This window comes from Diabrotica undecimpunctata, chromosome 3 (assembly GCF_040954645.1).
Source record: "Diabrotica undecimpunctata isolate CICGRU chromosome 3, icDiaUnde3, whole genome shotgun sequence".
Classification (NCBI taxonomy): Eukaryota; Metazoa; Arthropoda; class Insecta; order Coleoptera; family Chrysomelidae; genus Diabrotica; species Diabrotica undecimpunctata.
In genome coordinates, this window is record NC_092805.1 from 82,815,967 (window position 1) to 82,834,656 (window position 18,690).

The 18,690-nt window shown below is 32.2% G+C and overlaps 1 protein-coding gene across 1 annotated transcript in view; it reads right to left on the reverse strand.

The window, feature by feature from the left end:
• Window positions 1-309: 309 nt before the first annotated feature.
• The window catches only part of RasGAP1 (Ras GTPase activating protein 1), a 122,584-nt gene continuing 104,203 nt past the window's right edge, over window positions 310-18,690 (reverse strand). The window contains exons 11-13 of the mRNA XM_072526154.1: window positions 18,316-18,559; window positions 15,837-16,145; window positions 310-12,912 (exon numbers count right to left, since the gene is read on the reverse strand). Of these exons, the coding sequence (XP_072382255.1) occupies window positions 12,807-12,912; window positions 15,837-16,145; window positions 18,316-18,559 (659 nt within the window). The 3' untranslated portion in view covers window positions 310-12,806. The remainder of the gene's footprint in view (window positions 12,913-15,836; window positions 16,146-18,315; window positions 18,560-18,690) is intronic.

Consider the following 18,690-nt stretch of genomic DNA (forward strand, 5'->3'; position numbering starts at 1 on the left):
TTGAGTTAAATAATGTAGGTGAAAAAATGCAGCCCTGTCTGTTTCTACGATGTATATATTTCCACCAATTAGGATTCTCGTCTTTGGTGCGAATAGAAGTATTTTATTCTCTGTAAATATTATTTTTCCGAGCGGCTGCAGATTAAATTCTGAAGATGATCCACATACGGGAGTCGAAATCTCAAAGCTAAACCCGATGCGGTCTACTCATGCTTCGTCATGTCTCTTCTTAAACACCTGTGGCTATATGCGCCATTATTTTATTTTGTTTCGTTTGCCAAGAAGAAAAAATCTATGCTTTTAAAAATATTTATTGAAACTTTGTTTTTAAAAAACAACATTAATATTACACAAAAAAATTTACAAAAAGTTAATAAGTTAATTGGAAAGAACAAAACAATTATATTAAATAAAAAATCTATAAAATCAGTGCAAATAAAAATATACATTTTCCATAAAATTATACATACACAAAAACAGTTCTTTATATATGCAAGAACATTTTTCCAAAAAATAAGACCAGTTGACATACAGCATAAATTTCTTTTAAAAGTTACATCGTCATGTTAAAAATTTGTCTCTTTATTTGCTATTTTAAGAAAACATCATTATTTAAGATTATATCCAAGTTTTCGTTCGAAACTAACTGAAATAATTGCTATTTTAATAGTTCATTTTAAATTATTCAAAAACATTTCATAGTTGTCGGTTTACTATTACGAATAGGACAGACCGAACATTATAATATGATGATCATATTTATTTGTCAAATGATTGTAACATAGCTTCATAGTAGGACGCGAGTTGTACTGACCTTGTACTGAGTTGTAGAATAATATGAGGACATTTTCACGTGCAATTTTAGATGCGCTTTTTCTTGGTAGGGGGTAGATTATAGTGCATAGATGGGCTATTCATGCGATGCACCGGTCTGAAGAGGACCTACCGCATGAGTAGCCTGTATAAAAGGGGGTGGACTTTAGTTGGCAGGCAGGGAGCTATGGGTGTATCTGTGAGCACGACTCCTCTGGGGGGACTGCGTGCGGATGGATCCTTCCACCCTGAATCCAACTCACGCCAGGTCATCCTTAACGGGGACACGGCCTGGTACGGTCTTTAGAAGATACAAAAAAAAAAAAAAAAAAAAAGTGCAGTCAGGAGCAAGGACAGCAGTCCAAGATCGAGTAGATTGTTTTTAGCAGTGTATGTTATGAACATTTTTACACTTCTACTCATAAAAGATTAAAAGATGCGAAACTTTGAATGCGAATGATTTTACTTGACCTATAGAGTAACTAATGGTTGTAATTGAACTCGGACTACACATTACCGCGTAACTACAAAAAAAAGTAAAGGAATAAAAAACGATGTAAATTATGATTATGTGATCACTTAGAGGATCGGAATTTTGAGTACATACTCAGTATGTGTTGTTTTCCTCTCAATTTGAAGTTTCGTCAATGCTAAGGGTTTGTGGTTTACTATATTAACATTATAATTGGGAGTGCATATAGATATTCTCATCAAATCAAATTTTAATTGATTTATTTGTTAAATTATTGCTGAAATAATAGCTGCATAAACTGGCGTATAATCCATACAGACTATAATTAGAATTTTATCTTCGATAGTCTATTATGATGGTATCAATCAATACTTTTAAAATTATTTAGACAGTGTGTTCAACTAGACTAAGTAACTTCCAATAGAAAGTATCAGGTTTTCGAGGAACTAGTTTGACCAAATTATCCCAGCAGATAGAACCTAGTTTCTTAAAAATTGAAAATCTGATAATCTAAATTCGTAATAATTATATAGATGACCATTTCAATTGTGTATAAATATGTTAAAAGTTTATTTACGATGTAATAAAAAGTCACAAACCAAATGGTACAGAACAAGTTGCCACTGGTCACAAAAATTAAGTGGTATTTTTTAAGCTTTTTCTTATATACTGTATTTTAGTCTTATTTGTTTTTGGGGTGAAATCTGACAAGGTAACACAACGTCTTTCAGGAACCTATACACCAAAATTCTAATGTCACTCCCGTAATACAATTAGTGACTATTATTTTTTTTGTTCGGTTCTTTGGTTTCCCCAATTTGGGCTTATTTATTTTATAATTCATTAGAAAGGAAACCGCCAACTATATTAACTTTTTTTTCAATTATAGTCAACCGAAAAAAGTTCGCCAGTCTTTTAAGGATATTAAGAACTCGACTGTTTTAATTACAGATAAAACTGTTAATATGATGTTGAATAAATTCTTTCATCCCACGACTTGCTATTCTGATAGTTTTCATATCATCTTTTGGGTGGTCTTCATGGCAGGATTTTCATGTGAGAATCTGCGGTGGTTATTAGCTGGTGGACACTATACAATTAGTGAATACCATGAACGCATTTATCCCTTTATGTTTGTGACAATTTATATCATATACTTTGATTGGTCAGCTACTGAATTAATATAAACTTTATAGTGTGTGCAGACATACCAACAAATAAGAAAGTTATTTAAGGTTTGTTTTCTCAACTAATTAGAAATAACAATAGCTATAAATGCCCTTAAACCGCCTCTCAGATAAAGAAATATCTACACTATACAATAACAAATCTATATTCAAAACGTAGATGCCCCTATATAAATGGGTAACTGCATAAAATATACTTAGATACATTGGTTATTCACAGTACATAGATTTTTCTATTCAGGAATAAATACACAAAGAGTAGATCTACTGTTAATAACAATTAACAACAATAAAATGATTTTACAATCTTTTACGTTGATTATTGAGTAATATCCTTCCTATATTCATTCCATGGGACGCTAGTCAGAAAAATTTAATTACTGTATCGAAAATTGATTGGTTCTTCAAATATCAACGTAAAATATGTCTAATACGTAATGTAGAAAAATCGTTATAGATTATTTATAAATACCATAGAAAAAGCTTGTGATTTCATTTATTAAAATATATAAACATCGTATTAAGACTTTGTTATTATTGACAAACAACGCTAAAAGTCTCTCGATTGTAATAAATGAAAAATATGTTAAGAAAACCATTTTAGAGATGCAGAATATTACATTATAGATATATTTTCTCTCCATATATTATTTCAGAGACTAGCCTAATATTCTTTTCTTTATTTCTTCGGAACCGGAATTGAAAACATCCGGTTTCCAAAGTTTCTTCATCTTAACTGAATTCGAATTTGTCATCAGTTTTTCGGTATCTGTTGTATTATTAATACTTCGATCCAATAAGGAAAAAGATTGACGTCCTTGCAAAGATTGACTTGCAAGGGGAAAATCTATGAAAAATTGACATCATTATGAGTTATTTAAAATATACTCAAATCTTTAAGTTTTCTGGATATAGACACAATCCTAAATAAGATAGAATAACGTGATAATTTGTATTCCAATATTATCAACAGTATACAACAAATAACAATATATTTTTTATTAGTTATGCATTTCTGGACAGTCCAACACTACTTGGTTCATTATTTAAGTCGATTATTTTTATTACAGCTTGAAGTTCTTCAATATTGTTACAATAACCAACGATAATAATGGTAATTAATTTTTCACATTTTTTGATACATTAAAGAAGCAAAAATAGAAGAAAATACTATAGTTATTGTATACCTATTAATCTATCTCTATTTTAATTGAAAGTAGAATGATATATGATATAGAAATTTTTCATACAATAATAATATCACTTTTTCTATGTTATTTATTCTACTAAGGTATATTTTACCCAGAAAAAAATATTATTTTCTATATGCAGAATGTTATAACTAAAACAATAAAAGAAGGACCTTTTCCCATACCTACAATATTTGGGTAAACCATTTTTCATAACAAAAACATAACAATAATAATTACATATCAGATATCTGGCTCGAATGACCAGCTATTATTTGATTGCACAAAATTATTCACAATAAAATACATGATATAACTTTTAAAAAATATATTTAAGATGATCTCTTTTACCGCAGATTTGAACTTAGTGTCGAGGAGACGTATCGAAATGTAAAATTGACACATAATTCGCCTAAAAGATAGATGATGAAACATATATTTTCTCTGGGTTAAATATGTTTTATATATTATCACGTTATAGAGAACCTGTAAATAAGATATTATTTTATAAAAATGTAGGCTCTGAGCCTGTTGAGTACAATTAAGTATTAAAAACCTACTTTTTTAAAAGTCGTCCTAGATACACTTCATGGAAGCATAATGTGGTTTTCTTTAACAGATAACATAAAGAATTAGACATCATCAACAATCATGTCTGTCAAAATGTTACTCTTGTTAAAAGTGTACTTTGAGGCATCGCAAATAATAGTAGAACTACATTTATAATCATAAAGTCAGATTTTCCGAGTCGAAGAAGTCATACGATAGTATTAAAGGAAGCATGTTCGTGATTTCTTAAATTTTAGTTGTAAAAAGACAAAAAAGCGTATCTGGAAGAGACGGGGTGCTATTTAAATTTGTTTCAGTCTATCTATATACCTACAATAAACTATAACAAGTGCATACATTACGAAAGTCAGCTAGGTCCAATATGTAAGTAAAACTTATTTGTATAATAAGAACATACATTTTTGACATTATGCAGCATTAAATATGCAACAATGATCTACTTTTCACTTTTATTTTTAACAAAAATAATTTTGATTTGATTCATACTGGATCAATATTCATCTTGACAAGTATTTCTTTAGTAAAACATCCAATAATCACTGATAGAGGCTTACAGAAAAAGTCGAATAAACTAAGAATAATTGTATGATGCGCATGCCTGAGACTAGTAATATTGGCAAAATTATATCTGCATCTACTAATCAACACAATATTTGAAAAGACAACGATTGAGGACAAAAAGGAGTGAAAAAGAAATATTTATATTTTGATTTGATTTCGGGTTCTAATTTAATAAATTATTAGGTTTTGTAAGAGAGGACCGGGAAGAAGACGCATTTCCTGGCTTTAAAATTTACGAAAGTGGTATAACACGACTACCACTGAACTGTTCCGTGCTGCAATAAACAAAGTAAAGATAGACGTGATGATCGCCAACATCCGGAACGGATAGGCACTTTAAGAAGATTAGGTTTTGTGCATATGTATTATTTTTTATTAAAATATTAATTTTAATATAACTAATATTAAAATATTTATATTAGAAGATTTTTAAGACAAGACTTTCATATTGCTACCTAATACATAGATGAAAAAATACCTGAATAGAATTTTTATAAAATGGAAAAACTAGTATTTTAAATTCCAAAATATCTCAGCCAAGTTCAGCATATTGAGTTCCTGTTCAAATCATTATTATGTTGACCGCAATGACTTTCATAATGAAATATTCGTGAAATCTATTGTAAACTAGATGAAATAAACAAAAAGGCATGATATGATTATCAATATTGAAGCCTTAGTGTGTATTTATATGATTTCCTTCTATTTTTCATGTAAGTAGGATTTTTGGCTGTTGGGCATGGGATATTTTCTATGACATCATTACATAGTTTAGCTTTTAAGGTTTGCTCTAACGTCACCTGCCAGCTTAACAAAAATGATATATTAAAGTAATCTTTTTTTATTCGGGTAAAAGAGTGATAATAATAATGTGTTTGCGACGTTGTCATGGGAGTGTAAAAAGTATTTCACACGCATTATGTGTGTACAAACCTGGCAGGTGACGTAAGAGTCACTATTTTAGAAGCGGGCTTATCTGTGAATGCCATAGAGATATGAAAATTTCCCACGTCAAACTTCGCTAACCACCACTAAAATACTTTAAGAATTACTGAATATATTTAAAATTTTAACACAAACTTCCGATTTAAACAAATTCTGTATACACCCCGTACATCTAAAATTTTATCCTAGTCTAAATCGAAATATTGCTACTAATTTATAGTAATGTTCAAAATACTTCTTACATCTTGTATTTTATATATTTATATTATAATCTGGTCCAAAAATATATCTTCCCCCAGAATACTTATTGCTTATTTCCATATTTTTTTTACCCTGGTGTATCTTTGTTATCAATCTACGTATTTTGTACTCTTCAAATAACTGCCGAGGAAAACTTGATCGTAAAAAAAATACAGCGTTCAATTCTCGATTTGATCGTACACTCTAGTTCACCACTCGCAACTTAATTCGTTTACCCAGGCAGATATTTTTACATCTACTTGTCGTTTTGTACAACGGGAATTAACGAGGGTAATGATTGTCGTACCGGTTAGGGTTAGAACTTATTTTAAAATAGTTAATGTACAGAGATGAAATTTTAAACCGATACTATTTGTCATAAAAAAAAACAGCACAAAAAAGACCAGATATAAAAAAATCCTAGCATCAGAATGGTCATAATATTTACTAGAGATTGATTTTTATATATTATAAAAAAACAATAATATTTTATTTCCCGCTTTATGAACTATTAAATTCATACGTCACGTTAGGAAGTGGAACCTAGAAATCTTTCCAAACAAACTTCTAATAACTAACGTTTTAACGTCTTTTGATAAGATTCAATAAATTAGTCTTAGCGAACGTAGACATCCTGTATCTTACCGTGCTACTTATAGAACGACTGACTCAATTCACTCACTAAATTCAATTTAAAACCGCAGATCTTTGTTGAATATTATACTATTTAATATAATAAACTATTAACTACAAACCGCTGACCCATCGAGCCAACCATTCTTAAAATACATAAGATACTTATGGCCGATTGTTGGAACGCTAATCAAAACTTGATTGTAATAAAATATTTAATTACAATCAAATACGTCACAGCAACTGTCAAAATTATTAAAAATTGCTTATTATTATTATTGATTTGTAAATAAAAACATGAAATTAACATCAGAAAGAGTTTAATTATGGTTTAAAAGATATGGTATAAGCAGATCAGATCATACTCTCCTCATAGCTAAAGTAAAGCTCAAAATTAAAGCGCCCAACAAACGGAGAGAGACAAAGAGGATAGAACTAAGAAAGAAGGACGACCTTCTAAAGAAGTGCAAAAAAGTATGCCCTCTATTGGTAAGGAAACATCACAAGAAATATGGGAGACTATTAAACATTGTGTAAAAACACCATTAATTAACCGCTCAAAGCTAAATAATCCTGGGAAACAGAAACACTGAATAACTGATGAAACCCTTAAAATAATTTAGTATAGAAGAAATCTTTTTCAAAGTGGTGTCCATAGTGAAATGGAAAAAGCTACTTTAAGAAACCTTAACAAAGAAATAAAACTAAGATGCAAGGCTGATAAACAACAATACTATCACAATATATGTAAAGAAATTGAGAGCCACGATCAGCCAAGAGACCTATTTAGAAAAATACGCTACATAACAAGAGACTTTAAAGCCAGAACCTGGACCGTTGAAGATCACACAGGAATCCTGAGAAGCAACAGAGAAGCTATAGCAGAGACATGGAGATTATATTGCCGGGATCTATATCTGAAGAATCAAACTTCTGAAGAATCAAACCTCTGAAGAATCAAATCTCTGAAGAAATCGAAGAAGAACCCAATATACTTGAGAATGAAATAAGACTCGCCATCAATAAACTTAAGTATAACAAAGCAACGCTAGATATAACAACAGCATAAATGCTCAAAGCCACAGAAGAAGCCAGAAGAAAATTGGTTCACTCGGTTTGTGACAAAATATGGCATTCCAAGCAATGGCCTGATGACTGGACAAACTCTACAATAACGACAATACATAAAAAAGGCAGCTTCGATATCGCAATGCGATAACTATAGAATCATCTCCCTTATCTCACATGTCAGCAAATAATGCTACACATAATCAATGAGACTGAAAACTTTCCTACAAAGAGAAATATCCCAAAAGTAAACTGGATTTACCAAAGGTAGAGGTACTCGAGAACACCTTCTGAACATATACATTACACAATATACATATACATTTGCTTTATAGATTATTGCAGAGCGATCGACAGGGTCAGATGCCAATACTTATTGTAGATACTAAAAGAAGTAGGCGTACCATAACACTTGAATTTTGCTTATAACTGAACTATATGAACACACTATTGGGGTAGTTAAAGTGCTTGACAAACTCTCAAATGAATTCCATTCAGAACAAGGTGTCAGACAAGGATGTATACTGTCTCCACAATTATTTAATATACAAGTATATGTGGAGCATATTATGAGAAGAGCGCTTGAACACCAGCCCTTCTTGCAAATAGTCAAAATTTAATTGATCTCATACGAATGGTTGAAAACGAAACTCAAATATTTTGTCAAACACAGTGTCACTACAGGAAGAAATAAAACGTAGACGTGATCCAACTAAAGTCGCCTAAGAAAATAACCAAAATATGGAAGGACTCTTAAATTTCACGAACTCTAAAAATTATATCAACTGCTTATTATTCCAAATACACACGGATGTGAATCTTGGACCCTACGACAAGCGAAAAGAAGAAAGATAGACGCCACTGAAATGTTCTATTGGAGAAGAATGTTACAAATTCCGTGGACCGACCACATGACAAATAATTCAATTTTAAATGAGCTGAAGGTCAGCAAACGGCTCTCTATCAACAACTAAAATACCAACAATTAAAATACTTTAGAGATGTTATGAGAGCAGACACAGAAAACATGGAAAGACTTATTATTCAAGGAAAGGTATACGGGCGAAAATCTCGAGGAAGATCCCCAAAAAGACCCAAAAAGGTGGATCGACCAAATTACAGGAATATGCAAAAGACATATGCATGACCAGAGACAAAGATCTTTGGAGACGGACAATACACGACATCACGATGACCACTACACTCCTTCCGGAGTATCAGGACTGAAGAGAAGAGACGAGTTTATTGGGTATCAAACAAGCCAGACAATTATTTGTCACAATGAAACACTTTTATGTAATCGCGAACACCAATTTGGGAGCTATCCCGCTACGTCGTAAGCATTTTATATTCTGGCATATAACAGACTCTGATTAAGCTATGTGTGAAATTGGAGACATTTTAGATGTGGTGTTATCGTAAAATGCTTAAAATATCATTGATATACGTTCAACTTAAAATTTAGAAGTTTTGTTTACTAAAAAAAGTGCAAACTTAAGAAATTTGGCCATGTCCTAATAAAAGGTAAGTTTGATTTTACTCTTAAACTGGTAATAGATGTAAAGAGTACAGTAAAGTAGAAGTAAAGGGAAGCTACTAGTTGGATGTGTATTTTCTGGCTAGAGAATCCATATCAATGCTGTTGAGTAATTATACTGCACTTTCTTACGAAAGCAGTATACCAAGTTCCAATTGTGTTGATGATAACCGTTTGATGTGTGTTGGGTTGCCTCGTTGGAAGTTCTCGTTTAATGAAAAGTCGCGTATTATATCCTAGACTTTTGAGCCTAGAGCGAATACCAACAGAGCAGATATAATATTTATTTTCACAGAAAAGAAAGATTCCGTATTCCGCTTCGAAACAGTCTTGGCGTTGCTTAAAAGCTTTAAAACATGCTTTTGAAGATATTGCTGTAAAAACATATTTGTGGTCTTTGCACAAATTATGACTTTGACTATGACGCCATATGACTTTGTACCTGTTATTAAATCTTTATTTGGAATGGTTCATATGTTCTACCTTCTCACATGATGTATATAACAGTACGTATATAATGATAACTAATACTATATTAGTTCCTTTAGATATATACAAACCGAAAGTCTCTCTGTACGATAGAATAAATCGATATAAATGTAATTAACAAAAAGAAAAACTTTTATACATACAACATTCACAACGTTCTTGCTCGAAGCTAATAGAAACTGTGAATAAATAGTCTTAAAGGTAGTACTTAATATATATCTGCAAGAAAAACTTAGTACTTATATCAATTTGTACTACTTTCTATTAGTATAGTTCTTTCTAGTTTAGTCTTATATAAGGTTGAGTCAATGCAAAGATAAATGGTACCTATTAGCTAAAATGTATTAGAGCCCAGAGAATGCATCATATCAGGTGCTATCATCACAAGTGCTATTTTGGAATGTGTAAACACATTAACAGTAGAAACTTAACCCAGAAAAAAAAATAACAATATACACAATATTTATACTACCAGTGTTGGCATATGCATCTGAAACGTAGACCGTCTCCAAGACAGATGAAAACCTCTTGCTCATATTTGAATGCAAAATCTTAAGAGGAATATTCAATGGCATCTGTGAAAACGGCTTAGTCTAGAATATGCTGGTATCTGATCGGCCTATGGTGGAGCAGTACGGCAAGAGATAAGGGCTTGCGGCTAGGTGATACTCCTCCATAGATCCCTACCGGAAGGGCGTGGAACGCCTAAATACCGGGTATATATATATATATATATATATATATATATATATATATATATATCTGTAAAAACGGTATTCGGAGTAGGAGGAATAACTATGAGATATACCACAAATACAAACATATATCTGGTGGCAAAGACGTGGTATCTCTTATCAAAATAGGAAGACTAGGATGGACAGAACCTCTAACACGATCGCCGGATAACAAACCTCCTAGAAATCCTTATGTCACAGCCGGTGGAAAGTAGACGGAGAGGGAGGCCAAAGCTTAGACGGGAGGATGGTGTAAACGGAGATGTTAGAAAAATAAGTGCAACAAAGTGGCAACGGTTGACAATCGATAGGACTGACTGGCGAAATAAACTTGGGAATATCGAGGCTCTACTATAAGGTGTAGCACCATTGATGATGATCATCCAATTTAGTAACATAAATAAACCAGAAAATTTTATCGAGTCAATAAATTTGACAAGGCGCTTTCAAAATTTAATTTCAGACAACCCTATTTGAACAAATTGAAATATGGGGAGGAATATTTCAAAATAAAAGAAGGTATTGCACTTGGGGAAGTGACACCGGAAGTGAAAACTTCTTAAATTGCGTTTAAATTATAAGTATTAATTTGAGATAAATAAAATGAATAATTTTTTGTGAATTACCTTGCCATTTTGGTAGTCGCCTTGTTTGTTTCTTTATCTTAATATATTCGTTATATCCTCCCCTTTCATTTACTATGTCGCATGTTAAACTTAAAATCTTAATTCGGAAGCTTACATCCGACGATGCACCGGCAATTTCCCAGCTCCCATCTATTGAGGTAATAATGTCTTTTGTCGTTTCGGTCCCTGACGTAAGTTACATAACATAACGCTATTGTAGATATACAAAATATGCTCTCTGTCTGTACCATTTGAAAGAAAAGACATTCAATTCCATGTTAAATAGCACACATATTTGGTTCTTTTAAAGGTGTACATAACCAGTAGCTATTATAACTACCGCTTCGGCATTCCAAAACTTAGTCTTAACTAACATAGAGTTTTATACTGCAATATAACCGCGAAGTTTTAAAGTGTAAAAACATTAACCGTTACTATTTATTTCCTTACGTAACAGACGTGGAGTAGAAGACGGTTAAAAGTAATATAGCGATCAAGAAGATTGCTACGATCGAAGACAGAATGATCTGAAGGAATTCAATTAAATTACAGCAGTTAACTAAACCGCTCAAAAACGCTTAGAGGATTATTTCAGAGTGTTTTGTGAACCGATTAATTGACATGAAAGAACTATACATAATTTTACAACGTATATAAATAAATATATATAAATAACTCTAAAAACGAGCAAAATAAAAGCTTTTTTATCGTTTTGACTTTCAATATTTTAACCGAAACGTAATAAAGTTTTTAGTTTCCTTATTACATTCATTATTACCATCAAAAAACTGTGTTTAACAAGAAAATGTCTGAGTTACAGAAGCAGATTAAAACTATTATACCTTTAAAGCTATTTAAAATACCTATAACAGAAAACTGATCTAAAAACGATCAATTTTCCACGGTTTAAAAGCTCTTGAACGTTTCCTTTTAAAAATAATAAAGGTAGTCGCTATACACTGGTGTTATATTCTTTTCTTTCGTTATTCTTATCTTACTAAAAATAATCTTAAAGAACAGTCTTCAATTGAGAATCTTCATTACATAATGGTTACGTTTCGTCTGGTCACGTCTGAACCTATGAAAGAATCACTGTTTCATAATCAGATATGGATTATACTACAATCCAATAGATTTGTTGTGCTTTCTTCAATAGAATTTGTATGGAAGTTTGAAGATTTGGTTACAAAATATGTATACATAATTTTTGTATAATGTATAAAAACAAAAAAAATTACAAAGAATCAGTCAGCGCACTCATGCACTCTATTTTGTTTGATATGTTGTAGTTTCCATATTAAACGGAAATTAAATATACTCTAACTTTATGTTTACCACTTTACGTTTGTGTTCTTTTTTTTTAACCATACAAATCTATTAGTTTCGCACATTGGAGGACAAATTTTAACGTTTCTATAGTGCTGGTCAATATTATTAGGCCCATAAGCACATATTATAAATCTTTTCGTTATGATTTTCGTATCCAGCGAGACTGAATTTCAGCATTTCTTCTTTAAATCTGGCAAGACTAGCAATCTGTTCTTTACATTCGAACAGTTTACTTTCTCTAAATCTGCTGTCATTTTGTCTGTATCTGTTACCTGAAGCTGAAAATAGCTTATAATCAATATTTACAATATACAATCAGCGTTAGGTGTGTCAGAGAAGTAATGCTTTCATAGATTCTGAATTGGGAAAACTTGTTTTCCTTTTAACACGAGTTATTCCTATGTTAGATGCGTCAGGGACAAGAGGTAGGTTCGCTGGAGACGCATCTTCTCAGAATCGAGGCATCGACGTTGAGTCGTGACGCCAGTAAGTAGTTATCGTCACCAATAGGTGCTGCTCTGAAAACCAAAAGTAAATGCATAAATTTAATGTTAACCAAAACAACTATAATATTTTAACATGGTTTGCAAAGTACGTCCGAAATATTACTACAAAACAAAACCACATTAAACTCATAATTAAGCTCAGCTGACAGTTTATCTCTTCACTCAATAAGTCACGCACTTAAGCAAATAATTTTTAAGCAACATTAAATTTTATTCATCTGATTCTACCAATCCGAACAATACTTTGTGTGAAGATTTCTATTTGATCTTAAAATACAAGTTTATGCAATAACGTCCTTATTTGATCCAAATCTAAGCATTCTTTTGAGGTCTGCAAACAGCCAGTAGTCGCTTTGGTCCAGATCTGAAGAATATGGTTACTGCGGAATCAATACTCTCGGGAGAACCTGTAACCTCTAGAGAGCAGGGAAATGCTCAATCCGGTTTACAGGTGGGTAGGAGGGAAATAAACTACTTCCGCGGACCAACAGGTAATTCACCAAATGATTGCCGGTATAAGCATTCCCCCACTTACTGACCAACGGCTTCGGGCAGATGAGTTGATAAGTGGTAGGGCATCCTGTTCTTCTGGGGTTGAGAAATCGGCCCCGAAGTCGAATGATCCAAAAATTTGTTCAATAGTATAATGTTATAGAAGACAAGGGGAAACAACTACATTAACTACTACACGAATATCTCTAGTACATCACGGAGAGACTACAGGGCCTCTCAGTTCATTAACAAACGAAATCCTTGTTAAATAGCCGGTATTATTAAATCGACCAATAACAACACTGGTATCAGAAGAAATGACATGGAAGATTAGCACGTGGAATGTTATGTCAATAACAAGCAGAAAGTCCATAATGTTATAATGGAATTGGAAAGACTTTACACAAACATATTAGGACTATGGGACAGAGCTAGAAGTACAGATATACGAAGTAGATGCAAAGTGGAGAACATCAAGGACAGGGAAGAAATAGAAGAGTGGAATGGAACGATCATATAAGCCGAATGACAACAAATAGAGTAGTAAAGACGGATATAGACGGTTAGATAACAGGAAGACGATCAGTATTAAGACCACGAAAACGATGGAACGACAACTTACTGGAGGCATATTGAAAAACAGACATAGTCATGTCTACATTAAAAGAATATATTAGGACTAAGTGAATCCAGATGGTCCAATTCAGGTGATATATTAGTAGGCCAAACAAAGATATACTACTCTGGTAATGAAATGACCCAAATCACTGGAACGGAATAACGACATTAGTTGATAAAATGACCCAGAAGTTTGTAAGTGGCTTCCTTCCCACCTCAGATACGAGTAATGATGGTAACATTTAAAATAGCCCAGTCTAGAATCAATATAATTCAAGTATATGCTACCACCGCAGATAAAGAGCTAAGTCGGTTGTAAAACTAGAAGACCAATTTTACAACAAATTCGAACAAGCATTAGAAGTAACCAAACCTATAAACGTTACAATAGTAATAGGAGCTCTAAATGCAGAAATCGGTAAAGGAAATAAAGGAAATTTTATTTCTTTGGACTGGGTACGCGTTACGAAAGAGGAGAAAGATTGGCTCAATTCTGCCAAGAAAACGATTTTATTGTTGCGAATACTAATTATGATCTATCGGTCAGGAGATTCTAAATCTTCAGCAGATAAACAAAATAATATCATCAGAAATCAAATTGACAACCTTCTCATCTGCAAAAGATACCGAAATTCTATAAAATCAGTTAAAACATATCCTGGAGCTGATGTGACATCAAAAACAACCCACTCGTAGAAAAGTTTAAAATTAAACTAAAGAAGCTCGCAGCTAAAACTAAATTAGACAGAATATAAGTATCTCAGTCCCAATAAAAAATTAACATACCACACAGAAAATTAAAAAAAAGCTCATGAAAATAGAAATTATTCCTACTGAGTATGCGAACACGAAATATCACATGTAGAAAAATGCCCTCATACACACAGAGAAAACACTAACACCTAAGCCAACTAAAAGTGAGAAATAAATGGATCACCGAGGAGATTCTGGATCTCATGGAAGAAAGGAAATTTTATGAAACCAGAGACAGAAACATGTATAACACTATACATACAGAACATACAGAAATAAGAAGCAAGATCAGAAAGGTCAAAGAAAGATGGTATAGTGACACAAAGAGATTGAGCAGCTGCTAAAGAAACATGATAACTTAAACCTTTGCTTAACTTTGCTGCTTTTTATAGCTCAGTTGAGGGTCAATTGTTAAATTTTCCGAGACAATTGCCGAATTTAGGCGGCCACAGCGTTCAGCGTCAATTAAACTCTGTTTCTAATTGAGCAAAGACCGAATAACACCAAGCCATGGCTTTGCTTGAATAGTATTTTTAACATCAGGAAGTAATTAATGCTTTATCAGTACTCGAAAATCGGATTTTTTCATTGTTAACTTGTATTAACTAGCAACTGTAATTTGTAAATTAAGCGTCTGATTGAGCTCAAATTTTGAGAGTTATTCGGAAATTGTATACATGTTACCTTCCTTAGAATAATAAAAATTTTAAAATATCTATTTTTGTATGCGAACAATTTATATAATTTTAAGTTTTATTCTTACTCTTTTTTACTTTTATTACATCTAACTGTTCGTTGACAATTAAGTCTGTATTTTTTAGGTGCTAGTTGTATTAGTAAAGATCCAAATGATCCGAGGATCGGATTACTGATCCGGGTCTCTTAAGTGATCCAGACCCGTTGATTCGGATCTTCAAAAAGACTTGTAGACCCGGAACTTCTTGAGTGACGTGATAAAACTAACATTTTGAGTATATTTGATATTACTAGCATTTAACATTGGGTTAGTATTACACAATATACTTCACACTGTTTATTTACACTCAAAAACTAAATAAGAAATAAGTACTTACAGGCTGCCATATTTTGTATTCCTATCTATCGTCCTCTTGTAGATCCGATGTTTCTGCTCTATCTGGTACGCAACTTCCCTTAGTCGGTTCAAGATGTCACAAAGAATAGCAGCCTCGGCGGTTACTCCCTCTCCATGCACTTTGCTCGAACATAAGTCAATGCATAACGTTTCGAGAGTATCCAAATGGTTGATGACCAAGGAATGAACCCGCTGCAAATCGCGTTCGGGATCCAGGTTCATGCGGTAGTTGCTATCAGTTCGAGATACCTCGCTACAGCCGGGTGCTAATTCGTTCGGAGATTTACAACTGAAAAGGAACAAAATATAATTTGTTTAAAAAAAATTAGACTTTATAACCGATTGTACCCATATTTTTTAATTATTTTCAAAAGATTTTGTACGCCCCTGAAAATTTTTGGCAGGATAAATATTTTTTAAGCGATAATTGTTAATATTTACTAAGCTTATTGAAAATTAAACATGGTCGTCAGTCAAGGTATATTTGAAATGAAAGTCCTAAATCAGAAATCAATTTAGGCGCATCCTAAATTTGGATTAAGGTTAATGACCGAAATGTTTCGCTAATTTTTGAAGCGAAGCTTATATACTGGCATTGCATTACTTTTTTCTCTACAGTAAAATGCCGAAGCGAGCGTCACGGAACTAGCGCCACGAAATAGCGTCGTCACGGCTAGCGTCATAGACTAGCGGTTTTTGATATCAATTCACTACTCTCGATCGATTCATTGATCAAAACAAAATATAGAAATTAAATAAGAAGTAAGAAATTAAAAGAATATCTGTCACTAACATTCATTAATAACAACATTGAATCATCTGTTTTTTATAATATTTCTCGTTTTAAAATAATTTCATATAATTATTATTTTTAAACATAATATTATCTCCGTATATATTATTTAGTTTATATAATAATTAAATTAACTATCAAATGATATTTATATTTTATTATTATTTGGTCTGAATTTGACAGGTTAATAAACAATGTATGCTTTGTCAATACGTTAGCAGATGGCGTTATGAGCAAACATATTAATTTATTGAATTGGTTTAAAATATAAAAATAAATAAATATTAAAATTACTTTATTTAATTTTAAATATATTTAAATTTTAAAAATACAGAAAAACATAGTATTGAGCTCCGCGCTAATGTTAGTACCGCCTACTGTTTCACTTTTTTTTTATGAGAAACAGTTAAAATTACCTTTTGAAGTTATTCATCTTCTTTTAAAATTTTATAGTTAGTGTATCTTTTGAAACAATCACTTGCTTTTAATACGTCAGATTTGTATATAACATCATTAAATTTCATTATAATTCAACAGCTATGATAGGAATAGGAATATAGATATTTTATTAAACGAAACAATGTGTCTTGTGGATGCAGTAAGTGTATATTAAAAAACAGTTTTTATATGACTTAAAAAATATGCAATCTCAAAAAGATAGTACCAGCAATCAATATACTGCACAGTCGTGACACAATAACTTTACTGGTCAACCTATGCCGTACAATATTATTTTAGTTGTGTAAGTTGTGAGATCATTGCATTATTAGTTGTAGAGAAAAAGTAAAAACAAGTGTAGGTGAATAAAGGAATCGTTAAAAAAGAATTACTATAATGATGAAAATAGATAGACACAACATTTCAGCGATCTCGCTTTAAATTATGTTGAAGAAGGCGACAACAGAAAATCAACTAGACTTACATCAGTAACTAACATTGAAGTACCAACAAGAGGAGAAGAAGTGTTAAATGCCATCGAAAAACTTCATAAAAAGAGTGATCAACTTTATTGCAAGAACAATAGAGGCATTACTGTCTCAGTATCTGCATATAAAATAGTCGGCAACTTACTTTTTACGAGACAAGCTCATTACAAAGGATACTCCTTATTGGACATTATCAATGAGGATTCACTGCGGGAAATTCAATTGTACACCAAATACAGACTCAATTACAACACTTCTCGTGACGTCCAAATGCGTACGAAAATTTTTGGGAGATATTTCAGCTTATCAGGCCACATAGGACTCGACAACAAGGAAAAAGTCCATCCAGAACTCGATCTTTTTGATACATCTGGAATTGGTGAATTTTCTACTGAAAGGGAATGAGAGTCATTCGTACAGCTTAAATCTGAACCTTAAATTTTCATTATTTTATAATGCCTTATATTCTCCATTATCCCGACAATACGGCAACTCTGTCCGAAAACGATAATGTTAAAATTTGATGACGTTCAACGGATTTGTAACAAAATATCCAGTAACTAGTAAACTCCTGTAAAACATGGGTATATACCATTATTAACTAAAAAACTTACCACAACCACTGACTATTGATGAACGCCGACGGATGATACTTTTTCAATCAATTGTAACAAAATATCCAGTAACTAGTAAACTCCTGTAAAACATGGGTATATGCCATTATTAACTAAAAAACTTACCACAACCACTGACTATTGATGAACGCCGACGGATGATACTTTTTCAATCGATTGGCGTTCGTTTGACAGATCTTGGTAAGAAGGTCGACCCATTCTTTCTCTTCCACGCAATTGGCCGCTTGAACGTACAGCGCCCTTTCTGGCTGAACGATTTGAAACATATTTTTCATCTTAAACGATGTTTCGGCCAGCCTCTCCACCGCCAGGATATTCGTCAAAGGTATTCGACAGAGAGCATCTTTACCTTAAAACGACAAAATATACAGTGTATATTGACTTAAAGATAGAAAATAAATAAATAACTTTGTTCTGGAATAATATTAAATTATTTTACAAATATTTTTAATTTTAAGTTTTAGTGCAGTTACAGGGTGT